We start from the raw sequence: 22151 nt of genomic DNA, 5'->3' as shown, positions 1-22151 counted from the left end.
GCCGATATCCTCTTTTGGCATGTAATGATTCGTAGATTCGTTTCGAAAACAACGTCGCCGGAAGACGCACTTGTGCTTCTTCCGACCGGATGAAAAATTAAGTACGTAGCACTTTAGTCCGATGGCGTGTGTTTTCCTCAATTGCGGTTTCATGCCGTAAATTATTCTGAGTAGAGTCTGATCCGTAACTGAGTTGACAATAGTAATATTTATGAAAGCGCTAACGCATCGGATGATTTCTCCGTTGGCCATCTTTAAAATATGACTTTAGCAAGCATTTGTAGACGCGTCTGTATGTCTGAAATTTCTCGCTTATGCATATAATGCGCACGTTTCCTCCTGGTAACTGAGTGTTCATTTTACACAAATTAGTGTGTGCATATCCTCGCTCTGGAACCTGTGCCAGGAGAGGCTTACGATGATCTGGTGCTTTGTTTGTCCTAAATTAAAAATAAAGTCTTATTTATCATTAGCAAAATCGAAGTTTTCATGCTGCACGAACATCATAACCAAACGCTTTATAAATTACACTTAAAACGTGCTGTATTTTTATATTTTGGGCCATAAGTAGATTCTAATCTCACTTAACCTCTATGTGGTAGTTAATCTTTAATAGAATAAGATTTCTCCTGTCTATTGTGATTCGCCAATTTTTGGTAACTAATTAACCGAATGAAGGAAGGCTCAGACGCATGAATTACGTAAGGACAAACATTGCCCACTGTGCAATTTACAGGGCAGCTTTTGTCGTATGGTTTTTTTAGTTTACATCCCAACAGGAACAGTTAGTTATATTAGGTCCAGTAGGAAAGGCCGTGATCGTTTGAAACGGGGCAGCTGCTAAGGTTCAAAAGAGCCGTATTCAGAGTTTGTAAACAAATCGTGAAAATAAGGCTTCAAAGATCTTCAAGAAATCTTCTAAAAAAATAATGCCAAGGAACGGCGGAATCCGGTCGATATGATCTACCAGAGACTAATCGATAGCCCTGAGGCTATTGCAACAACCTTGAGACTAAACTGGACTACCAGTCCGAATGTACCCTAAAAAGTATACACAATTTTATTGACGAAAGACCTCAGTAAGAAAAATCGGACATGTACTACAGTGGCAATACTGCGATTACTGTGGTACTTAAGTATCTGATCGAAATAGCCAAATCCAGGTTTCGGGCGATCCGAGAATGACAAAAGCTCGCTACTTCCTTCCAGAAAAACATGTGTCCCTTTGCCGAATCTTTTCAATAATAGTGCCTCTGACGATTACCGCCAATCGAAGTTACAGCTAATGTCACGCAATACGTCATTTACAGTGTTCGCCAAGACCAACCATAGCGTTTCTAGTAGAACACTACTGATCGAATCGTAAAATTAAGATGCGGGACTCCAAACCACGTAAAGCCGTAGGCGTACTTATGGTTATCGTATGTACCCACCGAGATCATGTAGTATTTACACGTAACGCTTTCGATTTCACGGAATAGATGGTCTGCGAGGTAGAACAATCGTCCACGGCAACGGACTCGTGTTGGACGATTACGTGTGGAGTACGTATAGTAACTTATGAGCAAGTGCTTTCTCACTGGACACAGCAAACTGTCGCGTTAGAGGGAGTTAGCAAACAGACTCTATGACACTCTATTTGCGCTATCCATTCAATTGGTGGATGGTAACATAGGATAATCTCAGTTGACACTGATATTGGAGGCGGCAACGTTAAGCGAGGATCAATAGGAACTGACCTAATCAAGCGAAAACAAGCACGGGGTTGACCCTGGACACCCGTTGATACATTAAATTACTGCTACGCTTCTCTCTCCATTCGATCACAATGTGGAGGTTAAATAGGTGTCTTTACTCTTGCTAATTTATATCCACTCTAGTGTTCCGATTTTCCAGATGCAGCATCCTTGGTATCCATCTCCAATTCATCGATTGATTGATGCCGACGGCCGGTAGTTATTCACGCATCTGTTCGATACCGGGACAACACAGTGGAAGTTAACACAATGTCATTATATGAAAAGTGTAACTGCTAAAGACCGAGCTGAAAAGTTATCGGTATCTATAAATGTCTCGGAAGCTTCCTTCAAAGTTCAGCTTTCCAGGGAAGACGAACAATCCCCTTGTGACATTCGTTGCACTGTGTGTCCTGTCCCGAACAAGCGCACAGACAGATAGGATATGTGGACTATCCTTCAAGCCATCATCGTAGCCTGCCTTTTCGGAAAACTGATTTTTTATTGACGCTGGCATAGCACCGCTGCTTTAAGGGATACGAATCTAGTGCAACTCCACCTCCCCTTTACTTCTGTCACCGGTTGTATGTTATCCTCTCGCGTTATGACGCTGTATACTGCATAAAAATCAGCGACTAACATCGATCGTGTACTGGCTAGTTCGAGACCGTCTGTCAAAATGTCGTAATAGCCTCGTATATCATACGTTACATTACCACTACATGCTGTGAGGATCAATAGCAGATAGTGCAGCTTCCATTCTCACTGTGCTCCCCGCCACCATGGGAAATTTTCAATCCTCGTTGTAGATCGAGTTCTTCCTTCCTTCACGGAAAGACGAAAGCACATTAGAAATTTAAACAATATGGATATCTAACGCTTAACCTTGTAAATTAGATTGAACTGTTGTCAAACCATATCGTACGGAAGTTGTTTTGTGAACTGTTATATGCCAAGCTGAGGTGTCATACTGTAAGTAAACATTGAAAGTATGGAGTCATCGGTAAGTGAAAAGTTTGAAAACTCATTGTATGGAGCTTCACTACGTAATTATTTGAAAACACAGACCGAGAGGCTGTATAAGTGTTTTTAATTTCAACTCCGATACTGTTTTTAAGTATTGCTTCAGATTATGACAAACAAGTATTTGTTAATGTACGTCACTGTAATGATTTGCAGAACCTCCAGTGTTATTGTGTTTATAAAACTTATTTTACCGAACATTTATCACATTTTTATAGTATTTGTTATATCGTCAATATTCAAAACGTAACATTTCCTATAATAGTTTACGTTTCATTCAGTTAATATTTACAATACAATAATTATATTACTAATATATACTAATAACGTTAGCGATAAATAGGCGAGCCATAGAGAAGACGATTTTATTTATTTATAAAAATATTGTCGCAAAATATGCTTGTCAAAAATAATAATAGTAACACTATCAACGATAATAATAACAATGAAGATCGATAACAAGTTTTACTTCATGTACGGAAGCATTGAAAGTTCTCAATGATGTTGACAATTCGTCCATGTTTGCCTGAACATTTACAAAAAGGTCGGCACTCGTAAATGTCGTTTATATTATATATAGCCCCATCGAAGTAGATCGTGCTGTTGTTATATGCAAATCGGTCATTGCTAAACAACGAGTGTGCCTATGGCGGAGCTATTCAGAAAGTAATATAGATCTTCACTATTTTTCCAATAGCGTCACAACAAAGCTAGCAGTGCTGGAAGTAAACGACCCAAATGAAGCACCACATACAAATTGTATCCATGAAAGATACCTGAGAGTGGGTGGCATTCTCTAATCGATGCTAAAATTGCGCAAGACTTACCCGCGTAACGGAAAGCCTTCTGGTGAACGTGCTAGACTGCACTAAGTCAACAAATTTCATCTGTAAAATGCCATTGCTGAAAGTTGCTTCTATTATTCCACCGGTGGTTAGAACATAATAATAATGCATCGGCTTCAACGCATGTGATATGCCGCAATTTATTACCATTTAACACGTGATGGCCCGTTGCTTTGCCTCGTCCAGGTCGAGTGGAAGGACACTTGGTCCTTTTCTTTATTCCACCAGCAAATTCGATATCGTCGTGATGGGATGTCTTCATCAAAATTGTGTAACGTCCTGCGTTCGCGATCGCGTTTTTAGCGAAATGTCAAAGGCCGAAGGTGACTCCCAGTAGTCAATTATACAAGTGCAGTTAGCTATTACATCCATTGCCACCGCCGATGAGTTCCTACTTCGAACGCGTCTCTGCACAAGGTAACCGACTATTTTTCTCTGCTCCACCTGATAGACATTCTGAGCTTTTTGCCCTGAGGGCAGCAACACTTCTTTGATGAACCGACAGGTAAAGGAAAATTACGTCGAACACTTGTTCCAAAGACGCCTAGCAAATTTACGATGTAAAAATCAGCCGTTCCACTCGATGTCAAAAACTATTGTTTGAACTGAAGCTTGCGCCATAAGCCACGCAGACGGAAATACTCTTCATCTAGCACACAAAATGAAGGGAATGCCTGCAGCATTTGAACCCTGTGGTTGACTTGTCTTGAAAAAATAAATTTAATTGAAAAGAAGTTTTTCAGGTACAACACGGACTTTTGTCAGGTTGAGCCCAAGGTTTTCTTTATCGAGAATAATTCGCAAAACTCTCGTTAAATATTCTTCTTTTAGCAAAGCAATACTTCAGCGTACCTGCGTAGGGCATATCTATAGTGTTAAATTGACGTTATATGTAACGAAATTTCATGAAAACTCGTACGAGATAACGAAATGTGAACAGAGCAAAGGAACGGCCAAAGCAAACTCCCCTGTCAGCTTCCACTGTCTCTTCCGTTCAAATTTAAATAGTTCTACATGAAATTATTCTTTAGGCTACCGCGCAAGTTGTTGGGTCTTGATATGTGATCGCGGTTTTGGGCTTTACAACGATAAAACATGTGAGGTACATAAAGAGTTTATTACGCAGCCATACCGTATATCTTGAATGGAATATGGCGATAGAGCCACTACCTGGCAGCGCAGTCTGTGCTTATCAACTGACTACGTTAAAAAAATCATCACTGGGCAGATAAAGTATCGAAAGATGGACGGCATGTTGCACATCGCACCCCGTTGCAGAGCAGGTGTAACTTTAATTTTTACTTACAAATATTTTATAGAAAAGTGCTTACACCCCAACGCATGCTATTTGACCCGTGTCTCTGAAGATGTCGCCCCTCCCCCAATCATTATAGAGTTGCTTAATAATAACATTGGCATTGATTAGGAAGTGACGTTCAAGGGCGGAGGTATTGAACAGGAGGTTTATGCAAAGATCTGCCCTAGTGGTGCTCTTTTTTTGCCCTGTCGACGCTTTCCGTTTCCTTTTCTTATTTCATCTCTGTCCAGTGTTGATACAGGTTGCTCCATATCTAGGTGTATTTTTCTTTTACTTTGTATATAATCAGTTAACGCATATGTCGTATTACGGGATGCAACTCAACAGTGCACAATGTATTTCGAAAAGTCTGCCACCTATGGCGCCGCAAGCACACTTAGATGGCACGTAAATATCTCTCGCCGAGATTGTGCTTAAATGAACATCTAATGTATATCAACACGACGTAACAATTCTTAGTCTAAGCTGACACAGCAATTTCTGACAGGGTATTTAAAATATGCTGTACTATCTCAATTAGACACGTTTATTCGCCTTAGAAAAATTTCAAGCTGATTTTGATATAATTAGCATTGGCAGTTTCGGGACTCGATATTTTACATTGTCACATTGAAAAGTTGCGTCGTACTGGGATGGCCTTCCATATTTGCTGGTTCAAATACGGGGGCGGCTCAGAAGCTATGAAGTTTCTCTACGTCCTGCATGTACTGGGATTTACAAAGCAAAGCTATGTCAATTAGTCCTTTTTGAGGCCGTATTGATAAATCGTATTGTCGATTTTTGCGTTTAGAACGGCCTATATATAATCTAGACTATGCTGATTTCGGTCTATTGATTTTGTTTTTGCTTTGTATTTAGTACGTGACCCTTGGCAAATGCTATTCGGTCTCTTCCGCTGAGATAAAAGTAATATCGGCAGAGCTAAGTGACTTTAGTGAGTTAAGGGAACATTTGCATTGTTAACAAGCAAATAATAATTAACTTAGTTTGCTAATCTAAGCGGTGGCACAACCTACGTCTATTGGACTATTCATATATCAAGGACGTTTCTTCTTACTTCGAAAAGATGGGATGTCTGACACTTTACTCCATACACTGATCCTGTAAAGGTTATGCAAGAACTTCTGCTTACAGACTGTCTCGAACGTCTTGCTCAAGTTGCAAAGGGTCACCATGCAAAGTTAGGAAAGTAACTACATATCCATAACTTTAACTTTTTCTAAACCGAAATTGCAGGATAACCTGCAGCTGTAATAAATTTTAATTACGCTTGTATTTAGTATTATTTTCTGTCGTATGTCACTCGATAGACGAATCTTTTTGGCGATATCCAATTAGATATATCGAAGTTTTTTGCTAGCGAGACATCTGCACTATGTGTCTAGCGACTGTTATCAAGAACGAAGAGTTTATGATAAAATTACAATCTAGTTTGCCTCAAGAAATAAAGCTAAGTTACAATAACACAATTTTTAGAACGGTATACGTTTTTTGGACCATTAGGTTTCTGCGAAGCGAAACAGATTTCTATAGAAACACACCTTTGTGTGATTTCGTTCTCTCTCTTACGCGTCTTTCTTTGTCCATCGCGGCAAACCGTTGGGCATTTTAGGATGTTTGACAGTTGACGGTAGTATGTGCGGTGTTCGCAAGAGCGACCGACGAGCTAGTTGACAAGAATCCCGTCCTATTGCTCTCGAGCCATTCGTGCTGCCTGATGGTAAAATGCGGCTGTCTCTCTAGAAAGGCTGAGAATTCATAAAAGCAAAAGCATATTCTTTTCAAGGTAAAAGCTCAGTCTTCGAGCTACTAATAGGACCCAAGAAAAAAACGAAATGAATTTTAGCAGTGAGCTCTCTTCAGTGTTAGATTACGAAGGCCACTGTTTAACGAACGCTTAGCAATCCAATTTCCTATCCTTGAGGATATGCCCTAGGTTTAGTGATACATACATACATATATATATATAAAGTTCATTTTGGAAATCACTTTCGCGGTCTCGTTGCACGTCTACTGGTAGAGTGGATAGCTTCCGACGGAGCATGGTATAGATGCTGAGGTATTTTAACTTGTGTTATAAAACAGAAAATACTAGCTAAGTTGTTGTTGCAACGAATATTTGTGAAAGAGTTCATTGTATTTCTATGATCGTAGAGTTTTGTCAGCTATTGTGTTTCGCGTGCGTAAATGTGCATAGATTCAATGGTGCATAAGCTGGAAGAGGCAATTTAACTTGCTGACAGTTAGGCAACTTAATGCCTAAATCTAAAATAAAATCAACTTTGTACGCCTATGAATGCTATCCAGAGGTATATGTGAATGTTTCGTGTTAAAGGCAATGGAAGACGAACGCTATTACACTGACACAGATGAGCGCAGTAAAGTAGAACCTGTTTATAACTATGTTTGCTAGATTATATATCCTAGACAAAATTAATGAACATCATTAGAAAGTAGCTCGACTAGAGAAATTTGCACTCACTATTTAACCTACCTTCAGTCTGTTCGCTCGTAAATCTTTTGCTTTTTTTCGCTGTTACTTTTCAGTTACACTGTAATAACTGATAATCTTACTTGTTCTACTTATGTATCTACTAAAAAAAAAACGCATAAAATATAAACTTATAGAAAATATAAATCTTTGCGCGACTTATAGGGCAATTTAAAATATTTGGTCTTTTAAACATAAAATTAAATATTTAAAAGATTGGACACTTGGTCTTTTCGATTTACTTAAATGAAGGGTATGTTTAGCTCACTATTTCGCTGACTAAAATAGTTACGCATTATTAGTGGTAAAATTTTCGCTTCGTGGCCAACTAACTTCACGCCGCTTAACTTTAACTGCGCTCAAAAAAGCTTTACCCAACAGTATTCGATTGATTTTCATGTTTGATTGAATGTTTCAGATGCTTAAATAAATTAGTTTGCTTCAACGAATCTGTTAGCCTCGGGGTACTAGAAATGTTGGACCGTGAGCCCCCTTTATTTCGAAATAATTTATTTTGATTATTTTTTCTCGTTCCCGACCACCACATTTTAAATACGATGCTTATCTAAGGCCCTTCAGAAATCGTTTCAGCTAGCCACAATATAAATTACACTTTCCCTAATTGATTTTGGAACCGTCTGCATCGAATCAACTTGATTAGAACATTTCATCTTTAACAATGATAAGCCAATTTTTTCCAAAAGTTGAAAGATAAGAGTAGCAGGTACAGAAGATAACCTTTTTCTAACTAGATGTTATTTAACTACTCAAACTTTAAAAGTTAAGTCGCTCTACTCAGACGAGAATACACTGTATGCTGGTCCAAATTGCTTAACTTGAGAAGCACTGCGCATTCAAAAGTTCAAATGTATCTTCGATGTACCTGCTTTTCTTCGTATTTGATTAGTCATTACCAGATAGCTGGCGCAAGAATTTCAACGTATTTTGTTTTTTATTATTCATAAATACTCGTTGCCTTTATTCTCAATACGCCTTAAAATAAAAGTGTACCCGAGAAACTAAAGATGACATTTCGGAAGCCATTCAAATATAATCGCACGATCATTGAAATACGGCATCGTCCTAATGAGACGACTTATACTTAATTGTAAATTATTTTCTAAACGTACCTCTCAACGAACGCATTGTATAGACCGCGCGCAAAAATATGTCGCTATTTCAAGAACTTTTCATATTTTCTCGACAATGTACACTTTGGCGCAGCGGGGTTAATGCGTAATGACGAATGCTTCACATGTAAGCGCACACGGCTCGACAATTTTCTTCAGCTATTATATATATATATCTATATATATTTGCTTTCAGGTGTGCATCTTCGCCGCCTAGGTAGATCAGTCGGTAGTGCATTAAACATTTAACCTAGTAGTTCGGGGTTCGAGTCCCTGCCTGGGCGCGCTCGATTTTCATGGAAGCATGAATTATCCAACCTGTATATATATATATAGAGAGAACTAGAAATAACAGCAATGCGTCTTTGTGCGGATACTCTGCTACGTGACGGGAGAGGATAAACACCCTGTTAGAAAAGGGAAGTTTTCTTTGCTGTGATACGGAATAACAACTATCCACATCGTCAGTCACACACATTTGTCTTAGTACATAGATCGTCATTTATGATCGCTTGTTTGACTAGACCGGGTATCAAGACAAAATCCTGTTTTTTCGTTGATTAAAATCCAGGTATATTTACTTTGTTCGTTTCATGGCGTATGAACTGTATGTTCATCACACAGGTTTCTATATTAGTAGGTCAAGCAGGCAAAAAAACTACACAAAAGATAGATTATTTTACACAGTAGTTGCGCCCTACTGAAATAACGCTTTTGCAGTTGAGCCATTTACGTACAAAGTGCGCCAGCGACTAGTACGATATGTATATCGTATTACGTAGTTCAGTTGTCAATGTGTATTAAACAGCTTTGAATTTGTCAGCATGACGAGATAAACCTTTTTGCCTAATTTACAATAAGGCTTTTTCTAACACAAAGCTTTTCTTTGAGTCAAAAGATATTTTAATTACGTGTTTGCGTTGTTTATTAATCTATTCCTTTTAATCAATAGCTATTGTATAATATAAGACATTGTTCGGGATCTTGTATTTTCACACTCACATTACTAAGCGATCGTAAGCGGTTTTCCAAAATCGAATACCATTGTGTGCCCAGGTAGCTCAGTCGGTAGAGCGTTAGGCTTTTAACCTAACGGTCCAGGGTTCGAGCCCCTGCTTGGGCGACGTCAAGTTTTGTGGAAGGACAAATTAAATATATATACAAATGCATCTGAGAAGGCGCTCTGACGACTCCTTCAGAACTATCGTACGATATGTGGAACAAAATGATGAGAGGGTTAATGCTTTATGCGTTAACGCAAACGGTGCGCTGAGTTGACACGTGACCAAATTCTTTAGATATTATGTATATATATATATATACACACAGACCTTTGTCGAATCCGGTGCTCAGGTAGTTGATTCGGTAGAGCGTTAGGTTTTCGACCTAATGACCTTGACTTCATGCCTCTGTTTGGGCGACATCGCGTTGTATAGAAGCTCGAATTATCCAACTGACTATGAGTTTTAAATGCACTATACAGTGTGCGTAATCTAAAGATGGAGTTTTAATTAGTATCGGGGTTTCAGGTTCTTGGTACCTTTAATATAAGCCTATCCCAATCCAAACATTTTTTGTTCGACACGTTTTCGTTGCTTTTTCATGTGAAGAACATTTAAAACATGCCACTAATTCAGTAAAAGTTCCCAGAATGTTACTCTAATGTAAAACAATAGGCGAGAAAATTATTTCTATTATATAACACCTTGATACTAAACCTAGCTTGGCCTCGCTTACAAACCATAAAAGACTCAGACTCGTTATCGATACGCTCCTGGCCTGAGGCGGTTCGCTTTTATTTCCCATAGCCTTAGAGTTTATGTACATTAGTATTTTTACATACAACTTAATGCCTCATTTAAATATTGTATTCTAGACTAACTTTTTTCTATGATCGGTAACAACTTTAGCTTGCTTTGCCTTTTGCAGATCGTATGTTCAATTGAACAGTAATGTATTGCTTTTGCCACTCTCCAATATTTATCAATACGCCAGTGAAGCATCATTTCTAATTTCAATGATACTAACAATCAGTTGAACTGGTTGTGAAGCACATTTCACGCTGATCTATGCGACGTCAACAAAGTTCTTATAAAGAAAAAAATTGAACTCCAACATAAACTTCAAAGTTAATAGACCGTTGCAAGTGAATCCGACAAACTTTGAAACTCAACACATTTTCAAGTAAAGGGCTAAAATGATGATATTTTAATGTGTCAGACGCACGCGTCTGCTTGACAGCTTCCGAAAAGTCACATATATATTATTTGCGTTTTTTTTTTACGTAATTTCTCCGCCTAGAGCTTCGATCGTAATCAATAGTAAGATATGCTTGTCCTCCAGTTGCTCTTTGTAAGACATAAACAACCCTTGTAATCAGGCGGACCTGGATCAGGAGAATAAGCAGTTTGAATCTTATGTCGGATATTTCCTTGCTCAATAAAAAAAAAAGTCAATGAGGCATGGCGTTTCAAAATCTACGCGTCGTTGCTTTAGGACAGCGGTGACAACAAGTGACAAGTTTGCTTCGACAGATTTCTTAAATTTCCTGCCAGATTGACCTGTTGAGGAACCCTATACTATAACAAATTAAAGGGAAAATAAATATTTGGGCTGATTTACTTTTAAGAATATCCAAAATATTGACATTGTTTTCGATTATACTTCTATTCTATTTGATAGGCGCTAGAGTCGTCAAAAAGTGACGGAACTCCCCTGCAGATTCCCGCCATTGCAACATCACCTGCATCGCTAACAGTTCCGACGGAAGAGGATATAGACAGGGATGTGCAAGTTAGTCCGTACAGATTCGTTATTTTGCTTCTGTTTTCTCTCTACTCACTTTCCAACGGATTCCAGTGGATAGAATTATCTATAATACGTGACGTTGTCAAAAGGTAAATTTCCGTTACGAAGAATAACCTAATTCCTGCAGAAGGAAGCACTTTTTAGCATAGAAATGTACATTTTTTAGAATGAGTGGGTTTTGCTTAGAGGACCGCTAATAGCAGATGGCCTCAAGTTTGTCGTGTAGTTATAATTTAATTGGTCGCGTATGCGTAACTACTATGTGCCAATATCTTTATTTGTATGTCATCAATCTTTCATTTGTTTAGCCATTACTCAGTATCAGATCAATCGGTGAATTGGACGGCGTTAATCTATTGCGCTTCGTATATTCCGCTGATCTTGCCCGCGTCATGGATCATGGAAAAAAAAGGTTTGAGGTGTTCGGTCGTCCTTGGCGCAGCTGGAACCATGTTAGGCTCATGGATCAAGGTGAGCTTGCCGGAACAACATAGGCATAACAATAGGAGGCTTCCCTAACCAAAGCAGAAATAAAGCAAAAATGACCATAATATTGCATTCAGGTTACCTATGAGATATTCTAATCCAAATGTTTAACAATATAAGTATAACCCGTATAAGGCTGCCTGTTTGCTCCGGCGAATAGGATTTAGGCGTTCACTAAGCTTCAGACATGTACCAGGTGCGAAAAGTCTTAGGGTCCCGCACAAAGTTGTTTACAGGAGTTCATATAAGAGTGAAGTCTTGTGCAACCGTAGCAAAAGTGTATTTTGAAACAGAGCTGAAGAGTCGAGTATTTATTAAAAAAAAAAAAAGTCTCTTCTCCTTGCCCGCATAGAAAATTATCTAGGTATGGTTCGTGGCTACAAACAAGGCCAGCCATTAAAACTCCACCTAGTAACTAAACGCTGTCGATGGCCACAGAAGAGGCCTAACCGCTCAACTGCAGTATATTATTTTCGGGGCTCGTAAACATTATTGAGCACACGACACACCCTATCACCTAGCTATAAAGTGACTGACTACTGAGAGAAAATCTGTTGGTTTAAGTGGCCGACAGATTTGTTCTCAATGGACTTGATTCGTCGCCCAATGTCCATTGTCTTATAGTGGAATTTCAATTTTACAGATTGGCAAACCTAGCGAATTTTGTAGCTTTAATAGGAAGATTTTTTGTTCAATAATAATCTACAATTTGTCAGCCGGGTATGCCGGTGTTTTCTAGGACAGTTTAATGCACGTGATAATGACGACGGACCGTCACGATTCGTAACATTGACTTGTCAAGTTGGCGTCTTTGCGCTAACTCTCTTAACTTCAATACAATGTCCTTAGGCTTCTAATGACTGACGCGATGACGAAACTGTCATTAAGGAGTTTTAGACGATAGACAAAACAGAATTTCCCAACCGGAACTCTATTGCGTAAAAATATATTGCCGTAAAAATACAAGGTTCAGGTTATTTGTTGAGTTTTAGGTGTTCGCAACACCGCGAGATCTCTTCTGGCTGTTAATGATTGGACAAACAATTGTCGCCTGCTCGCAGATTTTTATACTCTCTGTGCCTCCACGCTTAGCGACAGTGTGGTTTGGCTCGCAAGAAGTTTCCCGAGCGTGCGCCGCTGGCGTCTTCGGCAATCAAGTTAGTGTCTGGGATTGAGCTAAAGAAATATAAATAAAATTCTCGCGTATCCGATAGTTTCTATAGGTTTTCCGGAAAATCTTCCAGAAAAATCATCGTAGGCCACATCTGTTACCCACACTCAATCACAGCTTATTGACTTATGCGTCACATTTAAGCTCGTTTCTTACGTACGTACTAAATATTTTCATTTTATGTTTATATAACATTCATATCACTTATATACATCTGTGAATAAAGAAAGCTATTGTTATTATCGTTATGTATAGTGAATCATCCGTGATTCTGCTACACATCGACCACTAACGTTGAATATGTGGATTATGTGCTATTTTTAGTTGGGTATTGCATTAGGCTTTCAGGTGCCAACTCTGTTAGTGCCAATGTCGGAGGATCATAATTTGGTGGCCAAGAACTTGCAGATTTTGTTCGGGGTTGTCGCTGGCGTAACCTCTGTCGTATTTATCGCCATATTATTAGGTAGGAGGTTTTACATGGGGTTAAGAAGATTTAGACAACATATCTTATGGGAAATAGATCAATTTATATATAATTTTAAAACGTAAAACTATACACGTTAACGTCGATTAATTGTGAGAATTGTGCACCCAGTCAATATACATAAACTCTCCAAGGGCTTGATCTATCTAGTCTTCGAAAGCCGGGTTAGATGTAGTGTCGATAAAATTTCTAAATCGTCTGTCGTTGTAGCTTTCCGCGAAAAACCTTCTCGACCTCCAAACAAGGGACAACTGATGGAATTGCCCTCTGACTATCGAAACACAATGAGACAGCTTGCTACTAACTCATCCTATTTGCTGTTACTCATCTCCTACGGAATCAACACTGGGACATTTTATGCTGTTTCGACCTTACTTAGTCAAGTGTCTTCTAAGTATTACCCGGTTAGTATTCTGAGGCCAGTAATCAGCTTTGCCCCTTTATGTGAACCAACCTCGATGTTTATAAACAGATTAACCTAACGGAGTCGTTGAACAGTTGGAAAAACAGTTTCTCTTGAAAGGTCTTCATTTCACAACCGTTAAAGTAGCAGGAGATGTGCGTCCCAATATAATTTTTAGATTCCAGTCGTATAATTTTATAAGTAATTACACAGTGTTTTGATATTAGTCAATAAAACCACTTGAATGACTAGAGTTGGCATTTTAAAATAGTGCTATAGAAGTATACAAACGGCATTAAGGCGTGCCGGCTAAATCCATCTATTTAATATATACTTTTTATTGCGACAATTTGTGTATCTTCTGTTACTTTAATATATGTAAAGTAAGGCTCTCTGATCGCCAAGAAGCTTTTGATCCACTTAATATATACAGAAATATATATAGAATGCTCGGAATAAAGCTGAACATAACTAGTGCCATTAGTTTGTATGTCACATCTAAATGAAGACTGATGGATGCATGTTACAACATAGCATGGGGTCTCACTGAAACGCGCCAAGCGCAGAAAATCAAGCAGTTCCCCCATTTGAGCTCACAATAGGCCAAAAGATGAAAAAAATAAGGATCCAAAGGAATTAAAAATGCGCAAGTGTAAAAGATCCAAACAAGACGTTTAGCCATTGAGGTTTATTTTTATAAATTGGCAATAGGAACTTTTCTCTCCTAGATAGTCGATAATTTTTGCATTAAAGCTTCCGGTAGTACCAAAAATGGCGTTTACTCTGCTTTAACTAGTCGCTGAGCCCATATATTACGAACATGAGCTTTTTTCTTCGCCATCATTTGTGGTATTCAGTCTTTAAACAAAAAAAAGTAGCTTTTTGTTAGTATCGAAGATGCGGATAAACGATAGCCACGACAATCATCAGCCTGCTAAAGTTTATTTCGAGCAACCTGTATATAAGGTCTGAGTGGCTATCGTAACTTGATGATAACCTTAACGTAGATGTAACGAATAGCGCCGCACATGTACAACATTCACGTATTTTTATCGAAGAACACTTACTTGTTTATTTCCACCACATCAACTGCATTACAAGCACACACCAGATGCTACCCAATGCTATTATGTTTCGCAATCTAACCTTAAAAAAATATTTACAGTTTTACTTCCGGTGCCTCCTCATGCCGCCTGAAGAAATTAATATGCTCTAGACATCCTTTTATTATGTAGCAAGTGGCAATTACTTCACACTCCCGTTGCAATGAGGTCATTACCGTGCCACCGTTGACTGCTTCTTCCTAACCGCTAGTCCGCAATGAACGAGGTGACACTGTCCTTAACTTTCAAACATACGTCTAAATGTTAGGCTGCTGAAGAAATCAAGCCGGTTGTGAATATAGCAACATCGATTTTTTTTATGAATCTGTTGCACTGTTTTCTAAGAAAAACATCTTTTGAGACCCTTCTCTATAGAAAATGTTGTAGATCGATTATATTCGGAAATCCAACGTTATGTTTATGATGCGTTTAAAAAGCAAAGCCACTTACATATGTCGATGCTTTGGAAGCTTTTAACCATTACTGAAGAAATTGGCCAAGAAAATCATTTTTACTCAATTTACATTAGTATCCGTGTGGAAGTTTTTATATTTTTCCCAGATTGCAAAAAAATATTATCTCCTGGCCCTCCAAACACATTTTCGCAGACAAGTCAAATCACTCTTTTCATAGTGACTTCTCGTTAAACCATGTCTACACGGAGAAATCACAAAAATCGCTAGAACTGTTTTGCAGATGGTCGCCACATATATATGTACGTATAATATAGGAACTGAATAACTGTGGCCGTTATACTTGCATGTTAGTCATTTGAGTATAAGCATAATTCTTTCAGCGCAGATAGTACTTTTGTAGTTAAGGCCTTTTGTAACTGGCCGCTACAATGGGATATATATATCTTATACACTCGCTTGTCACTTACTGTCAATCACTTCTTTGGCATCATGTATCGTTCGAAAAGATTGCCGCCGTATACGCCACGGTACACATGCCTTCTTTTTCGGCGGAACAAGATAGCATCATCAACACTATATCTAGATAGCACACAGACGATCGTCAACAATCCAAGATTGGTTTTTACCTGTTTAGGCATGAACCCTTTTTTCGGTCGGAACGGGGACGCATACTACAGGGACCGTTCTTGGGACTATGGGTCGACCCGTGTAGCGGAGTCTTATTGGGATTGACTTATTGCTATGGGATACCCCATGGCGCAAAGCGCACCCCACAAATTGTTCTTAGTGATGAACACTTAGATGAATACCAAACAGTAGCAAAATTGCCGCCTTCACTGACTCTCTACGCCACATTTAGCAATGCACTGTCACAGCTCATTATTCCGTTTGCACTACTACAAATCCACAAACAATCCACAGTATGGTTTTTTCATTCATAATTTTCAAACACGTATTTTCGTGACATTTGAGTATGAGTATAGAGTAAATCTTCGTTAACTCGGCAGCGTTGCCTGCGTGCACGCAATAAAAATTTTTGATTATTTTTTGACTATTTAATGTAAGCCTAATTTTTTTTAGACATGAGCTTTCTACAATAACATTTTCCTGTCGAGCTAAGCCAGTACAAAAAAATAACTAAAATCGAGATATATGGGGGTACCTACATCATAAACAATTTGAATATTTTTAATCCAGTTCTTTCATTGAATTCAAGCGCCCGTTTTCTCAACTATGTTCAAACCAGCATATATAAATATATATTATAACGTTGGGTATAATTTTGATTTGCACGTGACAGGTATTTGTTATATGCATATTGTGATGGCTGTTGTAAAAGGTACCGTTTTGCCATACGTGGATTTACAGATTCGTATCAGCTTTCCTCTGCTGACTTAAATTTAATTAAAAACGCTTTTATAATATATAGCCCAGTGAGGAACTACCGTTTCACCACTCTCAACAATCTCGTGACTTCTACGCATAATCAAAACAAGACGGTAGTTTTTCGAAACGTATTAACCTGTCACACACAGACATTGTGGTAATTTTTCAAAGTTTTTATTGATATGTTACTGTGTTCAGTCACACATGTTGTGACATGTATACGTGACTGGTATTTATCAATCTACGACAGAAAAACTATGTTTCTTTTTCGGACAACTTGTTTTAGGACGAAGGCTCAAGGATTGGCTTTTTAGGTTTTATGTTAGTCGTCGCTGGTATGCTGGGCTCGGTTGTATGCGGAATTATGTTGGATAAGACGAAAAAATTCAAGGAAATCACATTGATCGTGTACACAATGTCAATGATCTGTATGTTTGCCTATACGTTTGTTCTGCCACTTGGACATGTGTGGCCTTTATTCTACATCGCATTGGCTCTCGGTGAGTGCAAATGAATGTATTGAAATTCTGTTCAATGAAATGACAAAACTTTAGACATTATTTTTTATATGCAGAACCTGTAATGAAAACGTTTTTCACAGCTTTTGCTATGAAAAATAGCCAGATTTGAATAGAGAATCTTCACTTGTTTTGCTGTCACAGGATTCTTTATGACAGGTTATCTTCCACTAGGGTTTGAGTTTGCTTCTGAATTGACATATCCAGAGCACGAGAATACTTCGGCAGGTTTATTGAATGCTGCTGCACAGCTCTTTGGCGTCTTATTCACATCAGCGGCAACTGAGCTCTTAGGACGTTTCGGTGATTGCTCCGCCAACCTTGCGCTTTCTGGAGCAATGGTAATAGGAACCATTATGACAGGTGAGGAGCATCTGAAATTGATCACTTAGAGCTCACATCGAAAGTAACTTCGTTCGACAAACGCAGATGTCGAGCATAAATCTCAAATTTGTCAAATGTTTACTAACAAACACCTATTTTTTTCCTATCATTCAGCATTTTGTAAATCCGATCTCCGACGGCAACGCGCATTTGCTGGAGAATCCCAAACGTTACCAAGTGTCTCGTTGGCGCGGACGTAGAAGAACTATAACAATTATTATTTAAGGTAATGCAGTTATGAAGAAGTAGAGACACCGACTGCAAATTGTTCATGCAAACAATTAACCATTTATGTGCTAAACCGATACATCGAAGCACAAAGGAACGAGCTTTGTGTCTACTGTCGCACTAGGACGTCATCCAACATATAGACTTAAAGTGTGCCTTAGTGTCTGATGCATAAGAACCCTACAATAGCCTCTAAAATATGCTAAGGCTTTGGGCAGAATCACCATATCGAGTGCCTATCACACATACTGTACATCTGTTTTAAGCTAAACGATTATTGGCCAAAAACATTTAGTAGAAATCATGTTGAAAAAAATTTCGAGATATTTAATGTGACATAGAAATAAATATGTCTTGTCTGTGAAATTTCTATTTTCACTTGTTTAGCTCATGATTTGTTTGTTAGTTCCTCTGCCGCTAGATTCGATTGTGGATGAGTGGAGCAGATTTCAAAAGAAAACTTTCAAATACAATGGAGGAAGATTTCTTCTTGCTGAATTACTTACTGTTTGTTGTTAGTTTACTTGTGAGCACTAAAGCATACGCATATAACCATCTGTATATGCACATCGGCGTCTGTGTGTACATGTGATGAAACATCGTTATCATTTTGTTCCCGACATGTTTATATATTTCGAGTGAAGAAATTACGGCGTTTACGAGAAGATTACTTTAGGAATTTCATGAGCGTTTTATTAGGGCATACTCAAAATTGTGAAGTTCAAACACAATATAATGTCAATTCTAGTAACGGCAGAAGGCGAAACTGGGATCCCAATACGTACGTTGCAAAAGCATAGCGTTACCCTACTGAGTTACAATCCAAGCCGTTTGGAAAATTTTATCGGTAATAAAAATTAACTTTTTTTTTTAGAAACATAACGATAATTAGTGCTTGCAGTATTAAAACTGTACCACGATTGTGTATTTGGGCTATTAGCTTATTTATTGTTTTAGAAGAAGAAATTGTGACGCCCACTCGATGCGACTGGACTAGCATATAGCGCTTTCTTTCGATCAAAGCTCATCACTTTAATAAAGTTTAATAACCATGGTTAGTGCCCCCAGTTGGTTTATGGCCGCAGTCCTTGACCCCTTATGCGTAACTGATGTTGTTTTGTTTCGTGTTTGTTCTCAACGTACCGGCTGCGTCATCGTTCTCGCTCAATATCTGTTATATGACAGTGAGCTACTAACGTTTTATTAAATATTCAATTGGTCATTTTGTACACGACATTCTCCCAGAATATGGCAAGGGCAGCGTAATTTCGCATACTATCTAAATCAATGGTGCCATTTTAAGCCACAGTGCGTATTGTGATACAGAAGAACACGACAAGTTTTCGTTTTTTGAAATTCTTTTTTGTTTGACTTGTGTTTTTTTTTTGTTTTTGCTACACTAAAAAGACTAAGCTACAAACACCCGTTCACTAGTTCGGAGCTAATTAGAGAATCGAATGTTCTGGGCAGTTTCAAACTATGCCCCATTGGCCAACATAACTGAACAAACGAGTTTCAGAGCTATCTGCTATTATAAGCTGTCGTCAAACGATAATGAGTCCAGATGCAAAGAAACGCTCAGTGGTGCGGATTTTAATTCTCGGAGCCAACGGCGCTCTACAGAAGATTGTGAAAACCGCAGTTATTATGATAGTCTACTTTCTGGGCTTTAGTTCCGCCTTTTCTATTGCCCAAAAGCATGGTCTCCATCTGCGAACCAACTCAAATAACGCGGATGTAAGCTCATTTTACTTTTGTAATTCTCTATAGTATTTGTATGTCTAAATTTAAATGATATTATTGAGCAAAAATGCTCTTTCGATTTCTCATTGAATAGTCGAAACGATTGCGAGGCAACGTTTTGTCAACTCAAATATCGTGACAGAGCATCTTTACGAATATTTAGGACTCGAATTCTAAACAAATCGTTAGAAAGTTACGTGAGAAACTAAAGTTCGATTTGAAGTGACAACAAACGTGTGACTCTTCGGACATTCCTAAATTTCGTTTGTTTTTTTTTTATGAAACCTTGTTGCTGCGGACGTTAAGTAGTATTTTCAGCTGGAACTCCGTGTATGGTGTATATTAGCGAACGGTTCTCATACTCTCTAGGATAAAAAAAAACAGTAGTTAAAAATTTAGAGTTTTAGTCATTCACTAATTGCTCTAAGAGCGAAAGTCTTTGCAAGATGTACAAGCTCGCAAAGGATGTGGTAATACGAATATCTTTCGAGAAAAAAGGCACTAAGTCTGAACTTACTTATTCTCGGCGGGTTTTCTTAACAATCACAGCTCGTTGTTTATTGCTTTGATAGAAAACGAGTGGTTACGTGGCAACAAAATTCCCATGATCTGTCTGTCTGTAATGATCAGCAATTCAATTCGACGTTCAAAAGAATTAGGTACCGAATCGGGCATTGAATAAGGGACGACCCGGTGATTTGAAAGCACCGAATAAACTCACCTGTCGTATGAATATCAATAGACAATTGATAACTACAAGTTAAAGTTAATGTAGCATTCAGGAATCATTAAGGATTAGATGTTTACTTGATTGTTTTTGTAGAAGGATTATTTGCGTTGTCTGCTGTGTGTAGGTCACTATTTCTCTATCTTGGTAGGTATGTGGCATAGAAGGCCGTGGCAACACCTGCGATCCTCGATTTTGAAAATTTAAGTATAGATTACAAGTTGCCATTGTTTTCAAGCATCTCGTAATAGGCAGTTGTGGTACTGCTAGCTAATGGTATTCACTGTCTGCTTAATGATACATATTTCACATAACGTAAAATATGCAAGCCTATCCGACGCAGAGAAATGAGGTTAACGTTTTTAAGGATAGGCTTCACGGATTTGCTGTTCGAGCAAGCGCTGTTGCTTTCTTTGATAACAACTATATGTGTAACGCGGGTGTTACATAATGACACTTTATTTTTTCAATATTTGCATTCTGTTTTAACTTACTGCTTCTAAGACAAGATTCGTTATTGCGTCTCGTGATTGTGAGACACTCTGATATTTATGGCGTCAATTGAGGTAAACATAAACCACTGATCTTGAGTGATTTTCTACGAGTACACAGATGAAAAAATTATAACCTGACAGTTGACTAATCCTCAACACACATTATGAAATAACAGACATCCTCGCCATAGTCGTTCTGTTGCTAGCTTCATGTAGTTATACAGGTCTCGTTCAGGCTGTGTTGATAAATATATTCAGTAAGCTCTGCCGCCCTCATTCAAGGCCTTCGAAGAGAAGGGTCATCGTTGGGAAACCGGTTTTCTATATAGGTTATCACACGGATAATCGCTGAAGTCTAAGTGATATCAAGTAGCATTTAAAAGCCATCTCTATCATTTTTTATTTGTCATTGGTAGATCTGGCGTCTTTTTTAAACGCAAACAACGTTTGTATCTGATATTCACCAAGAAGTTTGATCAGTCAATGTATCAGCTTTGCAGGATTGCTCCACTCTCGTTATTTGAGCAATTTTATGTTCTACGTAAGCGACCGGCCCCAGGGCTAGTAATCTGCGTGTATGATCCAACTGGCTAAGAGCAACCTATGCATCAACGAAAGCAAATCCGTGTACTGTTTTGGGTCTGTTAGAAGAAGAGAATGGAGAAGGTGCAATGAAAGTACAGACTAAGAACTAGTTACAAGCGGAATAAACTTGATCTTAGTATATTTTTTAGACGCTTACGTCAAGCGATGGCAAGTTATTAGCTACTTCACACTGTTGTTATTTTTATAACAGTGTATGCAAAGCATATATATATTTAAAGGGAATCTGTACCATACTGACTGATTTTATCGACCTTAGGCCTTCAGCATTTCTTTTCCGTTATATCTATGTCTGTTCAGTTCAGTAGCACTATGTGCGTCTGTGTCTATGGGACGGACTGCTCCAGCAGTTTCCTGGGGTAATTACAACCGCTGCAACAAATCTGCATCTGCTCCTGAGAGATTTAGTCGTTCGATTCCTCCTGACGTGCTACTCGAACCATACCCCAACTGCCTTCCCTATGCTGTAACGGCAGCCGTTATGGCTAGAATATCTTCGACTGCATTTACGATATCTTTCTCATTCACTCTGTCCCGCTGCCACTCACCGTCGCATCGGGGCTCCGGACCGCAATTCGATTCCCTTGCCCTTTGCGGCTCGCGGATCCCTTGTAGCCCAGCAGCGCTGATTGCAGCCCGAAGGCAATGTGC

The 22151-nt window shown here is 38.6% G+C and overlaps 1 protein-coding gene and 1 non-coding gene across 2 annotated transcripts; both read left to right on the top strand.

Moving 5' to 3' along the window:
- Positions 1-1745: 1745 nt before the first annotated feature.
- LOC111270138 (choline/ethanolamine transporter flvcr2a) lies at positions 1746-18299 on the top strand. The gene is made up of 9 exons (XM_022850195.2): positions 1746-2739; positions 11226-11440; positions 11660-11822; positions 12830-12994; positions 13333-13474; positions 13706-13899; positions 17090-17303; positions 17466-17684; positions 17820-18299. Exons 1-9 carry the CDS (start codon positions 2728-2730, stop codon positions 17903-17905), a joined length of 1410 nt encoding a protein of 469 aa, XP_022705930.1. The 5' UTR covers positions 1746-2727; the 3' UTR covers positions 17906-18299.
- On the top strand, positions 9594-9666 carry TRNAK-UUU (transfer RNA lysine (anticodon UUU)). Its single transcript has one exon. It is a non-coding gene; the product is annotated as a tRNA-Lys (tRNA).
- Positions 18300-22151: the final 3852 nt, after the last annotated feature.

The sequence above is a fragment of the Varroa jacobsoni genome, unplaced genomic scaffold (assembly GCF_002532875.2).
Source record: "Varroa jacobsoni isolate VJ856 unplaced genomic scaffold, vjacob_1.0 scaffold_1449, whole genome shotgun sequence".
Classification (NCBI taxonomy): domain Eukaryota; kingdom Metazoa; phylum Arthropoda; class Arachnida; order Mesostigmata; family Varroidae; genus Varroa; species Varroa jacobsoni.
Note: the sequence above shows the minus strand (reverse complement) of the source record. Positions and strands in the feature narration are given on the sequence as shown.